Source organism: Suncus etruscus, chromosome 3, assembly GCF_024139225.1.
Source record: "Suncus etruscus isolate mSunEtr1 chromosome 3, mSunEtr1.pri.cur, whole genome shotgun sequence".
Classification (NCBI taxonomy): domain Eukaryota; kingdom Metazoa; phylum Chordata; class Mammalia; order Eulipotyphla; family Soricidae; genus Suncus; species Suncus etruscus.
Genome location: NC_064850.1, coordinates 138,443,791 through 138,464,662, shown reverse-complemented (window position 1 = coordinate 138,464,662; position 20,872 = coordinate 138,443,791). Strand labels below are relative to the sequence as shown.

Genomic DNA, 20,872 nt, shown 5'->3' with positions numbered 1-20,872 from the left:
CCCCCGCTCTGCCTAATTGAGCATCTCCGTGCGCTACGCCTCTTCATGCACTTTCCAACCTATCATGTGCTCATCGTATTTTTCTTTTGCTTTGTCAGGTCTCCTAAGGGACTATCGTCCCCTTATTCGCTGTTTTTTGGGTTTTGTTTCTTTTTTTTAGAACAGGCAACTAGTTGGACGGACTCTCAGGATCTCCGCGCCGAGGGTCACGAAGGACCGCTCCTCCCTGCCCTCCCGGTCTTGTCCCTGTCGCGTCGCGCGGAGTTCTAGGGATTCGGCGTGTCTGGATTGTGTGTTTTGCTCTTCGTGGCCTCGCTAGTAGCATCCCAGCTAATCCCCCCCCACCTCCGACCCACTTTTCTGCGAATATGTTTGTACCCTGCGGCGACTCGGCCCCCAACCTCAAGGGGTTCACGCTCCTGATGGTGAGTCCTGCCCTTCGCGAATGGTCACAGCCCGTCTCTCCTGTCCCGTGCTGGGTGTTCATCCTGCATGACAGCTAGGTTGTCACTGAACATGGCACTTGCTTGGGTATGAACAGATAACGTTGGACATGGACGGGGAAGATCTCCTCGTCATTCTGTCATTTTTTTTTTTACTCAAAAAAGTGGAATTTTATTTTTCATTTAATTTTGACGTCATTCAGTTGCTCTTTAAACAGTTCTGGTAGGGTTTTTCATCAAAACTGCTCTCCGGAGCTGACGCATGGTTTTCATGTGTACAATCGCCCATCGTCATTGTTTCATTAAACATTCTGTTTGTTCAATGAAAACAGATTACGACCGCGTCGTGATCAGGAGTTTAAGGCCAATTGGAAATTCTTGTCAACGAGGGCGATAAATGCTGTCAGGTTTAAAAGAGGAGAGAAATGCTGTAGCATTTATGGTGAGGTGTTGGAACCCAAGAGCTATTTACAGAAATGTCAGGTGGAACCTGAAAAAAAATGAACAATTTTTTTCCCATTTGCCTGAGTAGAGCCAACTGACACACAGCCACTAAGATATGCAATATCTGGGAGGTATTTTTGGTTTTGTTTTTGGTAGTTCTAAGGACTTAATTCCTAGCTCTGGGCTCAGAGATAACTCCTGGTGGGCTCAGGGACCATATAAAGTCTGCTTCAGATGTATGCAAGGCAAGCTACTTGCCTGCTGTGTTATCTCTGGCCCCTGTACTTTTTAAAAGAATAATGAGTCCTTAGCACCACTGCCAAAAATTACACACAAAAGATGGCAATAGATGATTCACTTCTTGGCAATTTCCATTGTAATAATGCACACAAGTATTGGTGAATGTTGAAAACCAGTGTGTAATGGTGTCCTGAGGAAGAAACTTTTACACAATTTCAAATTTTTTTCTCTAAAACATAATTGCAAAAAGGAACAGGAAAATACTGTTTAATAGATAAAGTGGGGAGTAAGGCGGGATGGCAGGATTTAAGCCCAAAACAGAAAGACATGGGAGAGACCTGAATGATAGGAGTGAAATACACATTGAATATGGGACCTGGTGACAAAGAAGTCATTGGTAAATGTCCTGATTGTCATAATATAAGGCTAGAGAAACAAATCATTCTTGCATGCACTGTCAAACATTTAAATTCAGAGGATTTCAAAGAAAAATTGCTAGGAGAGACTAGCCATTTGTCAAATTGGTCAAGAAGTTATGTAGGGCCTGAGAGATGACACAGCAGTAGGGTGTTTACCTTGCACGCAGCTGATCCAGGACGGATGGTGGTTCAAATCCTGCATCCCATTTGGTCCCCCATGCCTACCAGGAGCGATTTCTGAGCACAGAGCCAGAAGTAACCCCTGAGCACTGCTAGGTGTGACTTTTCCCTCCCCCCCACTCCCCAATAAAGCCAAAAAAAAAAAAAAAAGATTGTGTAAAATGAAAAACATGCCCATTTGTATTTAGCATGTAGGATCAGTGGTGATTTTCACAGGTAGGAGTGTAGAGAACAGCCACTTTAGAGAGGGTTGAATTAAAAGAAGAGGTGGAGATGAGTAGATATTTGTTTACTCTTTTCAGAGAGTTCATGTTCAGTTGATCATTAGAGAAGGTTTAATTATATAGGGACACTGAGATGTGAGCTTGTAGCCAAATGGATATGGGGGTCAAGGTTGAAATTTCATACATGTGTATGAATGAACCCAGTAAAGGATGGAGGATACAGGAGAGAGGATTTAACCAAAGTAGCCAAAGTTTTGAGGTGGGGAAAGAGAATTACGGATGGTTGTAGGTAGGGATGACAAAAATGAAAAGTGAGGATAACACTCAGGAAAATATGGAGGCAAAAAAAATGTAATTGTTGAAAGAATGCAAAGAAGGAGTTACATTAAAGAGATAATTTGGAAATAAAACCAATGAAAATTAGTGGTGTATTAGATGTGATTAGGCAGAAAAAGGGAAGTTTTCTGCCTTAGGTGAATAATTGTTCTTTCTGAAATGTAAAATAAGGCAACCAATTTGGACATAAGTTACATTATTAGTCTTGCATTCAGATAAGTGATGAACACTGTCTATTTCAGAGAAGTAGAGATTTAGCAATTTGATTATTTGAAGCAATGGGTGTGTTTAATGTTGAAGGAAATCTTGACTAACAAAAGAAAACTCAATAACTACTTTTGCTCCTACTGCACAGACATGACAGAAGCTTTCCCGTTGCCTGATAGTTTCTCTCCTAGTCTGTGTGGCTTTCTCCCTTATTTTCATTTTCAGGGCTGCAGTCACCCTAAAGTGGGGCCTACCTTAATTGCCCAGTATAAAATTGCAGCAACCAATTGCATACACTTTCTCTTTTTCACTCTTTCTCTCTGTCTCTCAATGTCTTTGTCTCTCTTCCTCTTCTCTCTCCTTCCTTCCCCCCCACCCATAGCACTTACCAGTGAATAGTTTACTATTTTTATCTTTTTTTGGAGGGGGGTCACCCCGGCAGTGCTCAGGGTTACTCCTGGCTCTATGCTCAGAAATCGCTTCTGGCAAGCTCAGGAGACCATATGGGATGCTGGAATTCAAACTACCATCCTTCTGCATGCAGGGCAAATGCCCTACCTTATGGTATCGATCCGGCCTCTATGTTTTATCCTTTTTAAAGATTGGTAAACCACTTCTTCACTGTAGTGGAAACTCCAGAAGAGCAGAAACAGTTAAGTCAATAGTTTCAAAGGCGAAGGAGGCCCCACAGACAACTTAGTTGCATCTAATGAAGGCATATTACCTGTGATGCTCTTAAGTATTCATTACTAGACTGGTTATTTTTCTTCTGGCTATAGGTTTTTTAAGTGCTTCTAGTGTAATATCTTACTAAATATGTATTATTGTAATTATTTCAGCCAGCAGTATCTGTTGGAAATGTTGGTCAACTTGCAATAGATCTGATTATTTCTACACTGGACATGTGTAAGATTGGTTACTTCTATACTGATTGCCTTGTACCAATGGTTGGAAATGACCCATATGCCACTGCAGAAGAAAATTCAACAGAGCTCAGTATAAATGCTGAAGGTATGTAAGACTTAAGCCCATTTTGTTCTGCAATGAGGTAGATTGGTTTAAAATTAGATAGAAGGGGTCTGAGTGATAGTACAGCATTTGCCTTGCACATGTCCTACCCGGTTTGATCCCCAGCATCCCATATGGTCCCCCAAGTCTGCCAGGAGTGATTTCTAAGCACCACCAGGTGTGACCCCAAAACAAAACAAAATTAGAAATGAAAGCATTTAAAAGATGAAATTAAGTGAGTGGAGAAAAAATATGTATGCTTGCCTTGTATGTGGTCAAACAACAGACTTTATTCAATCCTCAGTGTCACATCTGTTCCCCTGAGTACCAACAAGGAGTTATTCCTTATAATAGCTCCTGAAGGGCCGGAGTGGTGGTGCAAGTGGCAGGACATTTACCTTGCAAGCATTTGCCTTAGATGGACCGTGGTTTGATCTCTGGCATCCCATATGGTTCACCAAGCCAGGAGCGATTTCTGAGCTCATAGCCAGGAGTAACCTCTGAGCATCACTGAGTGTGGCCCAAAAACCATAAATCAGAGAAACAGAAAAAAAAAAAAAAAAAAAAAAAAAGAATAGCTCCTGAGTACTGCTAGGTGTGACCCAAATCTTCCCAAAATTAAATAAAATTAGAAATAGACTGCAGTGCTGAAGCGATAGCGCAGTGGTAAGGCATTTACCTTGCATGTGGCTGATCCAGGCTGGACTTAGGTTCGATCCCTGGAGTCTCATATGGCCCCCCACACCAGGAATGATTTCTGAGTACATAGCTAGGAGTAACCCATGGGTGTCACTGGGTGTGGCCCAAAAACCAAAAAAAAAAAAAAAAAAAGAAAAGAAAAGAAAAGAAATAGACTACAGTATCACTAATAGCAAATATTGACATGTCAGCTTTGGGCACCAGTTCTTTTTGTTTATTTCGAAGTTCTTGGGACCATCTGGGTGGAAACACACTGTCCTCTACTATTTGACCTTAGGGGCACCAATTCTGACCCTTTTTTATTCTAGTTTCTGTTTTTCGTCCTTTTTTATGTTTATTTTATTTATTTATTTATTTTGCCACTCCAGCAGCTGGAGCAATAGCACAATGAATAGGGTATTTGTCTTGCATGTGACCAACCTAGGTTTGATCCCTGGCATCCTGTATGGTCCCTGAGCCTGCCAAGAATGATTCTTGAGTACAGAACCAGGAGTGAGCACCCCTGAGCACTGCTGGGTGTGGCCCAAGATTTTAAAAAAGGGGGCCTGAGCCAGGACGGACCCCATTTGATTCCTGTCATTCCATATGGTCCCCCGAGCTTGCCAGGACCAATTTCTGAGCACAGAGCCAGAAGTGACTCCTGAGCATCATCAGATGTGGCCCTAAAACCAATCAATAAGTAAGTAAATAAAGTACTTTAAATATATATATATGAAATAAATACAATAAAAAGAGGGGGCAGAGCAATACCACAGCAGTAGGGCATTTACCTTTCATGCTGCTAACCTGGGATGGACTAGGGTTTGATCTCCAGCATCCCGTATAGTCCCCAGAGCCTGCCAGGAACAATTTCTGAACACAGAGCCAGGAGTAACCCCTGAGCACCGCCAGGTGTGATCCCTTCCCCCCAACAAAACAAAACAAAATAAAACAAAAAAATTTTAAAAAAAGGCCACTCCTTTAAGGGATGAATTGTACTTGTAATTTTGGGTAGAAAATGAGATTTATGTTTTTAAAACATGGATTTGGTCTTTGGCTTTTCTGTTCTTCTGTTCTTGCTGGCATGCATAAACACTATGACAAGAGAAAGGGGAAAGCAGAATTCTACTGGACTTAGTATCAAGACTAAGACTACATTTTTGTTTTGTTTTGTTTTTTGTTTTTTGTTTTTGGGTCACACCCAGCTGTGCTCAGGGGTTACTCCTGGCTCTATGCTCAGAAATTGGTCCTGGCAGGCTCAGGGGACCATATGGAATGCCGGACTAAGACTACATTTTAGTCTTTCTCTTGTTTGTAAAGAATACTTAGTATGATATATTTGGTGGGGTTTTGAGGGTCCATACCCGGTGGTGCTCAGGAGTTCCTCCTGACTCTGTGCTCAGAAATTGCTCTTGGCAGGCTCGGTGGACCATATGGGATGCTGGGGATTGAACCCTGATCCATCCTGGGTCAGCTGCGTAAAGGCAGGCACCCTATTGCTGAGCTATCGCTTCGGCCCCTCTATGATATTATTAAGAGAAATATAATATTGGTAAGGTTCTGGAGAGATGGTAGTATGCCTTACCCACTGAACTGTTTTTCTGGCCCTAACTCAGGAAAAACTTTGCATATTATTTCAATTCTTTCCCAAATTCCTGAAGAAAACAAATGGAACTATTCAGAGGGTTAGTGTATTGCTAAGATTCTTTCACATTTTATTATTCCTTGCATCTATCCCATTGAATATAGCTATTCCTTAGAAAAACCAGGCAGATCAGAACCAAAACCCTTTTTTGGTGTGGAAAGGGTAGGTGCACAACTGGTGGTACTTGGGGCTACTCCTGATGGTGCTTAGGAGGCCATGTGGTATCAGGGATTGATTGAACCTGGGAATCAGGTTCATTTGGGACTCCTCCATGTAAAGCATTTATGCCAGCCCTTTGATTTCACTAGTCCCCTCAAAAAAATTCTAATTTTTAATCATCATGTGATACAGTTATAAAGTTGTTCTTGATTGTGTTTTATTATATTGGACATTATATAATATTCAACACCCATTACTTCAGCGGTGAAAAAAAAATTTTTTTTTGGTTTTTGGGTCACACCCGGCAATGCTCAGGGGTTACTCCTGGCTCTACACTCAGAAATCGCTCCAGGCAGGCTCGGGGATGCTGGGATTTGAATCACCATCCTTCTGCATGCAAGGCTAATGCCCCACCTCTGTGCTATCTCTCTGGCCCATGTGAAAATTTCTTGTCACCAATATCCTCAGTTTGCTTCCTGCCTTCCCCTTAGATACCCCCCCCCTCTCTCTCTCTCTCTCTCTCTCTCTCTCTCTCTCTCTCTCTCTCTCTCTCTCTCTTCTCTCTCCTCTGTCTCCCTCTCTCTCTCTCTCTCTTCTCTCTCCTCTGTCTCCCTCTCTCTCTCTCTCTCTCTTCTCTCTCCTCTGTCTCCCTCTTTCCCCTTCTTTTCTTCTCTCCCTTCACCCCTTCCTCCCTCTCCCCCCACCCACCCATCTCTCTTTCTTTCCATCTCTCCTCCCCCTCTCCCTCACTCCTTTTCTCTCTTTTAAACACTGGTTTGCAATGTGGTTACTGAAGGAGTATCATGTATATCAGTTTACCTCCTTTCAGCACTCAGTCCTTGTCCAGAGTGACAATTATTCTTGTCATGTAGTCCCTTCTCTGTCCTAACTGCACTCCCCTGCTCTTTGTGGCAAGTTTCCTACCATCAAAAAAAAATTCTTAATGATGTATTTGTGGTAATACCAGAATTTCCAGGGGGAATTCATCTCTGGTTTTATAATTCAAATCAGAATAAAAATATTTTTTGAATTTTCTTCATTATATTTTCAGAAATGAATATTTCAGAATAAATCCCCTGTATGCATTTTAAAGTACCCCTAAAATGTTTTTTATGGGCCGGAGTGATAGCACAGCAATGTGTGTGCCTTGCACATGGATGATTTGGGGCAGACCTGGGTTCAATCCCCAGCATCCCACATGATCCCCTGAGCCTACCAGGAGCAATTTCTGAGCACAGAACCAGGAGTAACCCCTGAGCGCTGCCAGGTGTGGCCCAAAAACAACCCCCAAAAAGTTTCCAATTAATATAGTGTACATGTTTGTATTTGTTTTGTTTTTTGGGTCACACCCGGCAGCGCTCAGGAGTTACTCCTGGCTCTAAACTCAGAAATCGCTCCTGGCAGGCTCAGGGAACCATTTGGGATGCCAGGATTCGAACCACTGACCTTCTGCATTGCAAGGCAAAAACACCTTACCTCCATGCTTTCTCTCCAGCCCCACATGTTTGTATTTGTACTGAGAATATCTAGACACAAAAGTTCTTATAATTCAATTTTGATTTCATGTCAATATCACTTGTATAACTTATTCATTTTATTGTTAATTTTTTTTGTAGTATATTCATTACCTTCAAAGAAGCTGGTGGTCCTTCAGATAAGATCTATTTTTATTAAGGTTGGTATATTTTGTCTTTTTTAGGTATCAAAATGAAATAATGAAAAATACTGTAGTAAGATTCAAAAGTAATTTCTGCTCTTTGTATTGTTTGTACAAGTAAGAAAGGTCTGTTTTATGAAGGAAAAAAAACTCAAAATTTTAGGGGCTGGAGCAATAGTACAGTGGGATAATACAGTGTTGCTTTGCATGCAGCTGACACAGGTTCTATCCTTGGCATCCCATATGTTTCCCCACCAGGAGTGATTCCTGAGGGCAGAGCCAGGAGTAACTCCTGAGCACTGCTAGGAGTGGTCCAAAAATAAAAACAACACTTAATTTTATTATTTTTGATCATATAAAAAGAATTAGGACATTGTAATGGATATTTTATAGTCCTGATTCAGGTGGCTTTGGTGAAAAAAAAATTTAAGTACGAGGATATATTGTAGGTTTATTCCATTTTATTATATTTCAATCATTAGCATATACATATAAACTATATATCAAATATATTCTGAATTCAGCTTCTGAATTCTCCCTGCAATGCAGTGTCATCTGACAGCCTCAATGACTATCCTCATGCACTCAATAATGAGCTATTTGCAAACCACAACAGTGATCTTCTTCACTTAAGAAGCTCAGAGGTTGGAGTGCACCTTTGCCTGCATGTGACTGGGTCCCCTCCCAGTAATTTTTGCATGGGCTTCATGCATGCAAAGCATGAGTTTTACCTCTCATTTGTGCCCACTTCCTCCATTCATCCCTCTCCTGCCTTTTGAGTTAGCCACTTGTTCTTATTTTAATTATCAGTGGTCTGAAGAGTTTTCATAAAGTTGTCTTTCCTCCCAAGTTTTTATAAAATCAACCAATTAGCCATACCAACTCACCTGTGTAAATCTCAATTTGAGTGTACAAACACAATTTCATCTGCCAAACTTTTCAAAAGTAATTTAGCAACACCATGATATTTAACTCCTAAATACTTCAGTATGCATCTTTCAAGACAAAGACACTTTCCTTCAGTCATTACGTCATTACACCTAAGAAAATTAGTGTTTAGGGCTAGAGCAATAGTACAGTGGGTAGGACACTTTACTTGAAGGTGTGGACCCGGTTTCAATCCCAGGTATCCGATACGACCCCAGGAGCACTGCCAGAGTGATCCCTGAGAACAAAGCCAGGAGAAGTAAGCCATGAACACTGATGGATATGGCTCCAAAACAATAACAAAATCAGTGTTAAAGAATTACTTGGCAATTTTATCCAACATACAGAACTTCCCAGCTCTCCCCAAAGTATCTTTCAATTCTGGATTCAATCAAGAGCCTCAGGCTGCAATATCTTTTTAGATTTACATCCTGTATATTATTAAGATATATATCCTTTGGTATAGAGTTGGCCTCCCATCTGCACTGTTTCACAATATTGACTCCTCTGAGCAATTGATGTGGAATAAGATGTTTCACATTTCTGAACTTCCCTAGTTGTTTCCTCATCATCAGCTTCTGGTCAGAAACTCTGGCAGAAACATCTCATAAAAACGTGTAGTCAAAAAAAAAAATGTCATTTTTAAGTAACAGTAGGTAAATTGAGAACTTGAACATTTTTCTTTGTTGGAAACTAGATTTTTGTTTGTTTTGAAATCTAGATTCCTTGCAGTTATTTTTAAGATCTAACTCAGATTTTCTTTGTCACTCAGTTTAAATCAAAGTCATTTTGTGAAAAGCTGCTTTCCTGGGTGAAAAATAGTGACTTTGCCAAAGTCATTGTTCTTTCAAGCAGTCATTCATCTCACTGTGATGATCTACAGCTTGGTGGGTATGTATGTATGTACCTTCTAAAAATTACTTTCTGGGGAGAGAGCGATAGCACAGCGGTAGGGTGTTTGCATTGCATGTGACCAATCCAGGACAGACCCTGGTTCAACTCCTGACATGTCATATGGCCCCCCCAGGCCTGCCAGAAGCAACTTCTGAGCACAGATCCAGGAGTAACCCTTGAGAGCCACTGGGTGTGACCCAAAAACTAAAAATTACTTTCTTTATGATTTATATAGTATAATGGTTTCTTTTATTCAGAGGTTAAAACAAAGTTTTAAAATCACATATAACCATATTCGTACCCTAGTTTGGAAAGAAATTAAAATCAAGAGAGGGCTGGAGAGATAGCATGAAGGTAAGGCGTTTGCCTTTCATGCAGGAGGTCATCAGTTCAAATCCCGGCGCCCTATATGGTCCCCTGTGCCTGCCAGGAGCAATTTCTGAGCCTGGAGCCAGGAATAACCCCTGAGCACTGCCGGGTGTGACCCACAAAAAAAAAAAAATCAAGAGATGGAGTTGATATAGTTCATTTTTCCACTCTATGGGATTGGTACCAGTTTGGGCATAAGGAAGGTTTTGGCATAAAGTATAAAAGTTATGGAATCATATTTTGATTGCTTGGTATCATATAACATGCAGTAGCAGAGCTTAGGTGATCAAGAAAAAAAGTAGAATGGGGCTTTTAGGTAAAAGCAGTACCACCCAGAGTAATCCCCCAAGCACCAAGCTGGGCATTACCCCTGAGTATTACTAGGTATAGCCTCAAATCAAAAAAAAAAAAAAAAAAAGGATTGGAGAGATAGTATAGTAGGTAAGTTATCTGCCAGGCATGTGGCTGCTTTGGCCTTGATCCTGGTACTATCTCAGGCACTGTATATGATTCCCTGAACATCACCAGGGGTTGCTGATAAGTACAGAGTTAGGAATAGCTCCTGAGTACCTCCAGGTGTAGCTCATCTCAACCCACCCAAGAGAAAAAGAAAAAAAGATTAAATTTACTGAGATGATTTTTGCAAGATTTCTTTACATATGTTTAACCTTTGTATTTCTAAAAATCCAGTAGACTTTAAGTATAGCTTACATGCATGTTTACACTGAATTATTAAATGTAAGAGAAAGGGGCTGGAGAGATTGTACAGTATATAAGGTGCTTACAGTGGGTAGAGAAAGTATTCAAGAAATAGAAATGTGAGGCCAAAGCGATAGTACAGCGGGAAAAGTACATACCTTGCACATGGCCAACCTGGGTTTGAACTCTGGCTCCCCATTTGGTTCCCGAGCCCATCAGGAGAGATCCCTGAGCCCAAAGCCACGAATAAGCCTTGAGCACTGCCAGGTGTGATCCAAAAACAAAGGAAAACAACAAAAAGATAAATAAAAATGTAAACTATTCAACTACATTATCATTTATGTACTTTAAAACCATTATAAAATACCAGAGTCATCTTTCAAAAAATGTAAGTATTCCTAAGAATGTCACAGTAGTAAATGGGTTTCTTGTCATGGTGGTCTAAAAGTATGTCTTCCTTTTTCATCACACACTGAATTGTATAGAGTAAATCAGAGCAAAGTTTTATTATTCTTTCTTAGTCTAAAGAAACATCTGTTTCATGTGTACAGGTAGACTTTTTGAGGGAATCAATGATTGATGCCTGTGTGAAATACAGTTAGCACCAAATAATTGTATTCCATTTAAGAACTTAGCCATCTTTCAATCTTCAAAAAAATTAATATGAGAAATCCAAAAGGATATCTTAAAATTGTAAGAGTTATTTTTAATAATATATTTAAGCACCAAAATTATAAAAGTTAAGTTCACTTTCTCATATGTTCTTAGTCTTGTGGTAAATTCTGTTACTTAAAATCCCTAATGGGAACAAAGTTTCATTAAAGAAGGTGAAATTTTTGTGTAAGGAAGTTTACGTATTTTAAACTACAAGAAACATTATATACTTTATCCTACAAAAACATGAAATGGGGCTGATGTGATAGCACAGTGGTAGGGCGTTTGCCTTGTACGTGGCCGACCTGTACAGACCCAGGTTTGGTCCCTGGCATCCCATATGATCCCCCGAGCATGCCAGGAACAATTTCTGAGCACAGAGCGAGGAGCAACCCCTGAGCACCGCCAGGTGTGGCCCTAAAACAAACAAACGAAATCTATTTTGTGTTAATGCCAACAGAATTTTGCTAAAAACTTATTTTTCACTGAATGTTCATATCTGTGCGGTTTATTGAAAGTTAATTATATGATTTTTTTTTTTTAGTACTCCCTTTAGGTACCTATATACACCTTCTATGCAAAAAAATGTTCAAAATAAAATCAAGAGCCTTAACTGGAGAGAAATGGAATCAAGCCCATGCATTCCTGAGATAGAGGATTCTGAACCTTGTATCCGTATCCCTGGAGGGGGCATCACAAAGACACTCTATGATGAAAGGTGAGTGTGTTTATTAAGTTGTTCCCACCTTTTTTAAAATTTTATTTCTTTGGTTTCTCAGCCTCACCCGGTGACCCTCAGGGGTTATTTCTGGCTATGCGCTCAGAAATCACTCCTGGCTTGGGGGACCATATGGGACACCGGGGGATCGAACCACAGTCTGTCCTAGCCTAGTGCGTGGAAGGCAGACGCCTTACCACTTGCACCACCGCTCCAGCCCCTCCCCACCTTATTTTTTAAAAATTTAAGATCATTGGGGGCCAGAGAGATAGCATGGAGGTAAGGCGTTTGCCTTTCATGCAGAAGGTCATTGGTTCAAATCCCGGAGTCCCACATGGTTCCCCCGTGCTTGACAGGGGCTATTTCTGAGCAGATAGCCAGGAGTAACCCCTGAGCACTGCCAGGTGTGACCCAAAAACCAAAAAAATAAAGATTAAAAAAAAATTAAAAAAAGAAGAAAGAAAAAAAAAATTTAAGATCATTGGCTTAGTGTGTTGAGTGACTGGAATTTGGGAAATATTTTATAAATTGGTACCATATTTGAATTCTTATATTTAAGGGAAAAGATTCAATATGGAGAATTTTTTCTCAAAAGGTCATAATTAATGTATCATAACATGTGGCATATTAAGAGTTCCTGACAGTTATTTTCTATAGTCACTTTTATTAACTGTGTTAAATTAGCTCTTTCTGCACCCTGGAGATGGGCCTACATTGCACCTGAGATGTACCCTCAGCTTTTTCCCTGTTGGAGAATCCTCTCCCCCTCCCCTTCCTCCCCTTCCCTTGTCTTTTCCTTTTCTTTCCTTCTCTTTTCTCTTCCCTTCCCCTTTCTGTCCTTTCCATTCCCTTCTCTCCCCTCCCCTATCCTTCCCTCCCTGCCCTTCCCTGCTTCTCACCCTCCCCTCCTTTCCAACCTTTCTCTCCTCTCTTTTCTTCCTCTTTTTCCTATCTCTTCTCCTGTCCAGTGTTTCTCTTTTTTTTTTTTTTTCTCTTTTTTTGGAGCACACTTTGCAAATGCTCAGGGCTTACTCCTAGTTTATCACTCAGAAATTACTCCATGGGGCCGGAGAGATAGTATGAAGGTAAGGCGTTTGCCTTGTGTGCAGAAGGTTGGTGGTTTGAATCCCAGCATCCCATATGGTCCCCCGAGCCTGCCAGGAGCGATTTCTGAGTATAGAGCCAGGAGTAACCCCTGAGCACTGCTGGGTGTGACCCAAAAACAAAAAACAAAAACAAATTACTCCTGCTGGTGTATGGAGATGAGATGCTGGGATCAAACTCAGGTTGGCCGCATGCAAGGCAAGTGCCCTACCCACTATATTCTCATTCCACCCCGCATATCTCTCAAGTAAGTTTCTTTTAAAAGAAATTTTAACTCTAAAGAAATAAATAAGTTGTCGTCAGTTATACATAACATTAAAACATTATTTTTCTTTTCTTTGAGGAGGGGAGGTACATCTGCATTGCTCTATGACTACTCCCATTTTTCTGCTGGGGCATGTACACCACAGTGCCAGAAATTGAACCCATGACTCATGCATGCAGAGGTGGTCCATTGAGGTTTGGGGAGTGGTTGTTTGGGGCGTTTGTTCATTTGTTTTCCCTTTGGGTTCTTTGGACCATACCTAGAGAATCTCTAGTACTCCTAACAACTCAGGAAACCATATGTGATGCCACAGGTTAAACCTGGGTCAACCACATATAAGTCAAGCACCCTACCTGACTGTAGTGACAGATTTTGATTCTTTTCTTTATATAAGATATTGTATATATCCTTTTGTATATAGATATTTTTATTGAGGTTATCATGCAATTACATATAATGTCCTAAAGTTATGCACTCTAATTTAATTAATTCTAAAGTTGCATACAAAAACTACTTAATGCACTGCTTCCCGCCCCTTTATGATATTATCATAAGTTACATACTTATACATTTTGAGCCCAATAGTATAAATTTATTCCTTTTTTGCATTTGTCTTTTGAGTCATCTTCAGTCATTCTTGATAGGTTTTTAGGGATCATGAACATTTAGAATGCAAGCAAAACCAAGGATGGAAATGAGGGGGCCGGGCGGTGGCGTTCGAGGTAAGGTGCCTGCCTTACCTGCGCTAGCCTAGGAGACGGACCGCGGTTCGATCCCCCGGCGTCCCATATGGTCCCCCAAGCCAGGAGCGACTTCTGAGCGCATAGCCAGGAGTAACCCCTGAGCGTCACCGGGTGTGGCCCAAAAACCAAAAAAAAAAAAAAAAGGATGGAAATGAGAAAGTTTTTGGGGGGTTTGTTTTGGTTTGGTTTGGTTTTGGGGTCACACTAGATGGCACTCAGGGGTTACTCCTAGCTCTCCACTCAGAAGTCCCTCCTGGCAGGCAGGCACGAGGGACCATATGGGATGCCGGGATTTGAACCACTGCCCGTCCTGGATCTGCTGTGTCAAGGCAAACACCCTACCGCTGTGCTATTTCTTTGGCCCCTAGAAAGTATTTTTGTTTTTGTTTTTAAATAAACCTTTACTTTATACATTCATGCCCAGTTTTTCTTCAGATAAACATGTACATTCCCTTACTGTCTGGAGGCGAAGTTTGGAAGTGTCAGGTTTTGCTGTACACCTCTCTTCCTCCTAACTGAGAATTGTTGTGCCTGATCAGTTCCTAGAAGACAAAGCCAGTGATTAGGAAAGGAAAGGACAGTTGTTCAGAAGGTGCATCTTATTTTCAGGCCCACATAATTGGCAGGTTTTTCTCCCATGAAGGGAGGGCATCAATCTGATGTCCTCAGCAGTGGCCTTAAATAATTGGACAGAAACTGCCCCAATTACTACAGTTCAGTCAGCCAAGAAGTCTGTCACCTTACTTACATAATATATTTTAAAGGTGTAAAATCACAAAGGAAGATCCTTGCATATTGTTTTTTAAATCACCATTACAAATAATAAAAATGAAGAGCAACAAGGTTAAAGGACTTAGCAAAAATTTGTGGTAAGTGGTGGAGCCAGGAGAAACACAGATAGGTCCCAAATCCCACATTTTTAACCATTTTATTGGGACACCTAGGGTTCAGAATAATACTGAACTAAAATCTTTGAAAGGTGAACTTCAGGGCTACAGAGATAGTATAACAGGTAAGGCACTTGCCTTGCATGCAGCAGACCATAGCTCAATCCCTGGCATTGCATGTGGTTTCCTGAACTCTACTAGGAGACATCACAAAGCACAGAACTAGAAGAAAGCCCTAAGCACTGAAGTGTAGCCAAAATCTCCACCCACCAAAAAGAGAGAGAAAGATGAACCTGTTCCGTTATTTGTAATGATGTTATAACATTCTTTTTTAAACTATTTAAGATTTCACTATTAGAAATGATATGGGTTAGGGGCCAGAGAGATAGCATGGAGGTAAGGCATTTGCCTTGAATGTATAAGGTCAGTGGTTTGAATCTCGACATCCCATATGGTCCCCCGAGCCTGACAGGAGCGATTTCTGAGCTTAGAGTGCTGGTGGGTGTAACCCCCCAAAAAAAAAGAAAGAAAGAAATGATATGGGTTTAGCAGAGCAATAGTATGGCAGGTAGGGCACTTGTCTTGCACCTAGCCAAACCAAGATTCAATCTCCAGAATCTCTGGTTCTCTAAGCCCCACCTGGAGTGATTCCTAAGTACCGAGTCAGGGGCAAGCCCTGAGTATCTCTGGGTGTGACCCAAAAGCACAACAACAACAATGAAATGATACAGGCATTTCAAACTTGTTTTCCTGTACATTTTTTTTTTCTCTCTCTCTCTCTGGTTGTACTTGATATTATCCCAGCTCTTTTTCTTCTGGAAACCTAGTCCATTCTGTTTTTGTTTGTTTTGTTTTGGGGGCCACACCCAAGTGGTGCCCAGTACTTACTACTGGGTCTACATTCAAGAATTACTACTGAAGGGTTCATGGGACAAAATGGAGTATTGGAGACTGAACTGGGTCAGCCACATGCAAAGCAAGCATACCATCCTCTCTACTATCACCATAGCTACCTTATTTTCTACTGGAAGTGAAGGGGAGGATTCCAACACAGGGAGAGGTGGCAAACCAAGCAGGGCAATATGGTGTTGCTGAGTGGACCTCTTGCTGAAACAAGAGGTCAGGAGTTCAGAAAGGCTAAGCAACTAACTGGGAAATTCTGCAGAGAGCCAGGAAGCAGGAAGGTAGGGTAACATTCATGAAAGTTGAAGGGGCTTTCTGAGTTTTTACCTCCTATAAGGTGAAACCCTGTGAGTCCTCCTCCCCAAAATATCTTTTGGGTAAATGTAAACTTGCCCACAGTGTTACCAACAATAAATATAATTAACTTACCCAATATAACTAGAATTTAAATACTATATAATATAATATATATAATATAATATATATATAACTATATTATATTATATAAGTAGAATTTAAAATATATTGTTAAATATAAATATTTAATAGAATTTAAATATTTAATAGAATTTAATATTTAATATTTAATAGAATTTAATATTTAATAGAATTTAAAATATATTGTAAGTTAATATAATTAACTTACCCAATATAACTAGAATTTAAATACTATATAATATAATATAATATGACTATATTATATTATATTATATTATATATATAATATAACTAGAATTTAAATATATTGTTCTTTTGTTTTTATTATAAACTGATTTTATATTTATATATATTTTATATTTATATATAAACAATTTTATATTTATATATTATATATTCATAGCTTAGCATGTAAAATGGCATTTATATCTTCAAGTCATAGAAACACTTTTTCCTTTGAATTATATATTCTTAACTGCTCTTTTGTGCTTCAAAATTTAAGAGTTGTTTCTTTGCTGTGGTGCTTCTAGAAATCATATTCTAGAGTAGATTTAGGATGTAGAGCTGCATATCTTGTGTGCTCAAGCTAAGGACAGCTGCTTCATGAAGATTTGATGTTGGGCACAAACATGCATTTTTCCAAGTTGGCCATGACATGGATCCTGGTCTTTCCCCTCCAAATGCAATATGTCTGGGGCAAAAGGGAGAGAAGTAAGTTATCAGATTCATTTATCCTTACTCAAAGCTGGAGTATTATTGTAGTTATTAAAACAGATATCATTTTGTATTAGTTACTTTTATCAGTTTTCTTGTATCAATTAAAGACCTACTATGGGTTTTTTTGTTTTGTCTTTGTTCTTTTTATTCAGCTGTTCTAAAGAAATCCCTATGGTGATCCTGCTAAAATTTGTTTCAGAAGGTGACAATATCCCCGATGCATTAGATCTTGTTGAATATCTTAATGAGTGGCTTTACATAATCAAACGATCTGTAAGTCTTTCTCTTTTTAGAGGTTTGGGAAAGGGTACGGGGGTTGAGCCACACAAAATTGTACTCAGATGCTCCAGGGTCACTCCTGGCATTGTTTGTGGAATCAAACATCGTATTGGAAACAAGCACATTACTACTACGCTATCTTTGTACCCCAACCCTGTATGTTTTACCACAGCTAAGACTCTTAATTTTTCTGGATATATATTCATAAACTTATATTTTATATACCATATAAATAAACCAGGTTTATGTTACAGGCATATCTTTATATAAAAGTTTAGTTTAGTGAAACTTTCTTTTTTGGTTTTCAGGCCACACCCGGCAGTGCTCAGGGGTTACTCCTGGCTCTGTGCTCAGAAGTCGCTTCTGAGCTGCTTATCTATTTTGTCAGAATTGTTTAGACTATTCAGGGAGTTTTACAGTTAAAAAAATATTAGAATTGTGTGTCTTATGTTCTTAAAAAGTGCCATAGGAATTTTGATGAAGATCATATTGCATCTATAAGTTCCTTTGAGTAAGATGATTTGTGTTTGTTCTTTTTTTTTTTTTTTTTTTTTGTTTTTGGGCCACACCCGGTAACACTCAGGGGTTACTCCTGGCTATGCGCTCAGAAGTCGCTCCTGGCTTGGGGGACCATGTGGGACACCGGGGGATCGAACCGCGGTCCGTCCAAGGCTAGCGCAGGCAAGGCAGGCACCTTACCTTTAGCGCCACCGCCCGGCCCCTTGTGTTTGTTCTTAATTGAGTACTGGGTACTAACCATACCCAGTAATGCTCAGCAACTCAGAATTACTTCTGAGGTGCTCAGGGGACCATAAAGGATACCAGGTTTGAACCTGGATTGAGCATGTGAACCCAGTGAAGCAAGTGCCCTCCCTGCAGTACTACTATCCCTGTCCCAAGCTGCCATTTTATCAATGTTGATTCCTCAATTCCATGAATAAAGGAATATTATTCACTTTTCTATTGCCTTTTTTTCATTCAGAAGTGAATTATACTTTTAACTAAATAGGTATTTCACCTCCTTTGTTGGATTGATTCCTAGATATTTGAAATTTTTTTTTTTTTTTTTTTTTTGGTTTTTGGGTCACACCTGGCAGTGCTCAGGGGTTATTCCTGGCTCCAGGCTCAGAAATTGCTCCTGGCAGGCACAGGGGACCATATGGGGCGCCGGGATTCGAACCGATGACCTCCTGCATGAAAGGCAAACGCCTTACCTCCATGCTATCTCTCCGGCCCCGATATTTGAAATTTTTAACATGATTTTTGTTTTGCTTTATTTGGGTTTGGTTTGATTTTGGGCCACACTTGGCAGTATTCTGCTCTGCTCAGGGATTACTTCTGGCTAGGCTCAGGAACCGTATGGGTTGCCAAGGATTGATTCCAGGGTAGCTCTACCTGCTTTACTAGCTCTCTAATTCCCTTATTTATTTTAGATATTTTTTCCAGCCTGCTACTTTACTGTATGGGTGTCATTTTTCTATAGAAGTTTTTTTATGAAGTCGTTAGTTTGCAAATAGTAATAGTTTGACTTCTTTACCAATTTGTGTTGCTTTAATTTCTCTTTGCAATAGCTATGTACATGTTGAATAATGGTAGGGAAAGGGGATGTCTTGTGCCTGAGCTTAGAGAAAAGACTTTGCACTTTCCCCCCACTAAGGATGATAACTGTAGCTAGAGAGATAGTATAGCAGATAAGATGTTCATCAGTCCCTGGGTTAATACCCACCATATGGTTCCCTGAGCTCCCCCTCCCCTGATATAATCCCTGAGCACAGCCAGGTGTATCCCAAAAAGGAAAAAAAAAATGATACTGTTTCTATTTATTTCCGTTAGGAGGGCATACTTGGCAGTGCTCAAGGATCACTGCTGGCAGATGTGGGGACTATATGGAGTTATAGGGATTCAATCCAGGCTTACCTACCCACTGTCACTCCAACCCCAGTAACTGACTGTCTTTAATTTTCATGGTTTTGCTAAGAACAAGTTGATATGATGCACAGTGCTATATTTAAAAACTTTTGGGGCTGGAGCGATAGCACAATGGGTAGAATGTTTGCCTTGCACATAGCCGCCCTGGGTTTGATCCCCAACAGCCCCAAGTCTACCAGGAGTGATTTCTGATCGTAGAGCCAGGTGTAACCTCTGAGTGCCACCAGGTGTGGCCAAAAAAAACAAAACAACCTACTTTAATTTGATTTTACTTAATAACCATTCAGAACATTTTTGACGTATCTTTATGATTTGGAACTTGAAGCAGTTCAGTAATATATTGGTGTTAATGTTCAAGGATTAAAGTATTTGTTCTTAATTTACAGTGTGAAGATAACCACACACGATCTGCCTTGCGTTGGAAAATACCCAGTTCCTGGAGGTTACTATTTGGCAGTGGCCTACCTCCTGCACTTTTTTGATCTTTTTTTTACCATATGTCCCAAAATGCTTATTCCCAACATAACTGGTAAACAAGTCATACTGTATGAGGCTGCACTGGGGGGGAGACTTTACTTTTCTTAGGAAATATAAAAGTGAAATAACAAAATAGATTTCATCAATGGAAAACTCAGTTTCTTTTGCCATATTTTTATCATGTAAAATAAATGTAAATTTTGTATAATAAAATATCTCCTTAGTAATTTCTAGACCAGATGTATTTATTCATTTCCTATTTATGCTGCAACAAATTAATAAAATACTAATAATTAATATAATACACACTTGTAGCTTGAAGTTCTGGAAATAAGACAAAAATTTAGATCTCATTGAACTAAAGATTGTGTTTCCTCTGGAGACTCATGGGGAAATGCAGTTTTGTTTTTTTTTGTTTTTAAGTTTAGTAAGCTCTTCATTTTTTTTTTTAAAGGATGAGTTAAAAAAAATACAATAATAACGGTGTGAGAGTGGCAGTTGTTTGCATAGGCCCAGCAAAATATGGGGGAAATGGAAAAAGAAAAGGCCTTGGCCGAAATACAAGGAGACCTTACCCCTGAAGTTTTCTGGCATAAGACCCACTCTGGATGGGGCCGGAGAGATAGCATGGAGGTAGGGTGTTGGCCTTGCATGCAGAAGGATGGTGGTTCGAATCCTGGCACCCCAGATGGTCCCCTGAGTGCTGCCAGGTATGACCCAGAAACCAAAAAAAAAGACCAACTCTGGGCTCCAGGCATACTAGGTTGTCCAAACTCTGAGTCATTCTCTGTGGTCCCAGTGAAATTTTTTCACACATTAGCTGTTGTTGGTGTCAGTTCCTGTAGTTAAAGATTTTGGTTTCTGTGCAGGAAATGCAGTTTTTTTAATCCTTTCCAGCTTCTAGAATTGCCACAGTCTTTGGTATCTGACTGCTTCCTGCATCTTCAAAGGCAGCAGATAGTACTTGAAATCCTTCTCTCAGGGTCAGTGAGGTGGCGCTAGAGGTAAGGTGTCTGCCTTGCAAGTGCTAGCCAAGGAAGGACCTCGCTTAGATCCCCCCAGCGTCCCATATGGTCCCCCATGCCAGGGGCAATTTCTGACCGCTTAGCCAGGAGTAACCCCTGAGCATCAAACGGGTGTGGCCCAAAAAAACGAAAAAAAAAAAAAATCCTTCTCCCTCTTCCATTTTAAAGATCCTTTTGATTACATTGGACTTACTACACTAAACC

General features: G+C 40.2%; 1 protein-coding gene across 1 annotated transcript; it reads left to right on the top strand.

Annotated features, from left to right (window-relative positions):
- Positions 1-156: 156 nt before the first annotated feature.
- On the top strand, positions 157-19,870 carry PSMG2 (proteasome assembly chaperone 2). The gene is made up of 7 exons (XM_049770136.1): positions 157-425; positions 3,333-3,504; positions 7,600-7,658; positions 9,340-9,458; positions 11,728-11,901; positions 17,111-17,231; positions 19,553-19,870. Exons 1-7 carry the CDS (start codon positions 369-371, stop codon positions 19,646-19,648), a joined length of 798 nt encoding a protein of 265 aa, XP_049626093.1. The 5' UTR covers positions 157-368; the 3' UTR covers positions 19,649-19,870.
- Positions 19,871-20,872: the final 1,002 nt, after the last annotated feature.

What these genes read in the sequence shown, in the direction of transcription:
- PSMG2 (XM_049770136.1), top strand. Translation starts at nt 369, where the DNA reads ATGTTTGTACCCTGCGGCGACTCGGCCCCCAACCTCAAGGGGTTCACG. An exon ending in AGGGGTTCACGCTCCTGATG is followed by an intron (nt 426 to 3,332) that starts GTGAGTCCTGCC and finishes TAATTATTTCAG; the next exon opens with CCAGCAGTATCTGTTGGAAA. An exon ending in GCTCAGTATAAATGCTGAAG is followed by an intron (nt 3,505 to 7,599) that starts GTATGTAAGACT and finishes TTTTTTTTGTAG; the next exon opens with TATATTCATTACCTTCAAAG.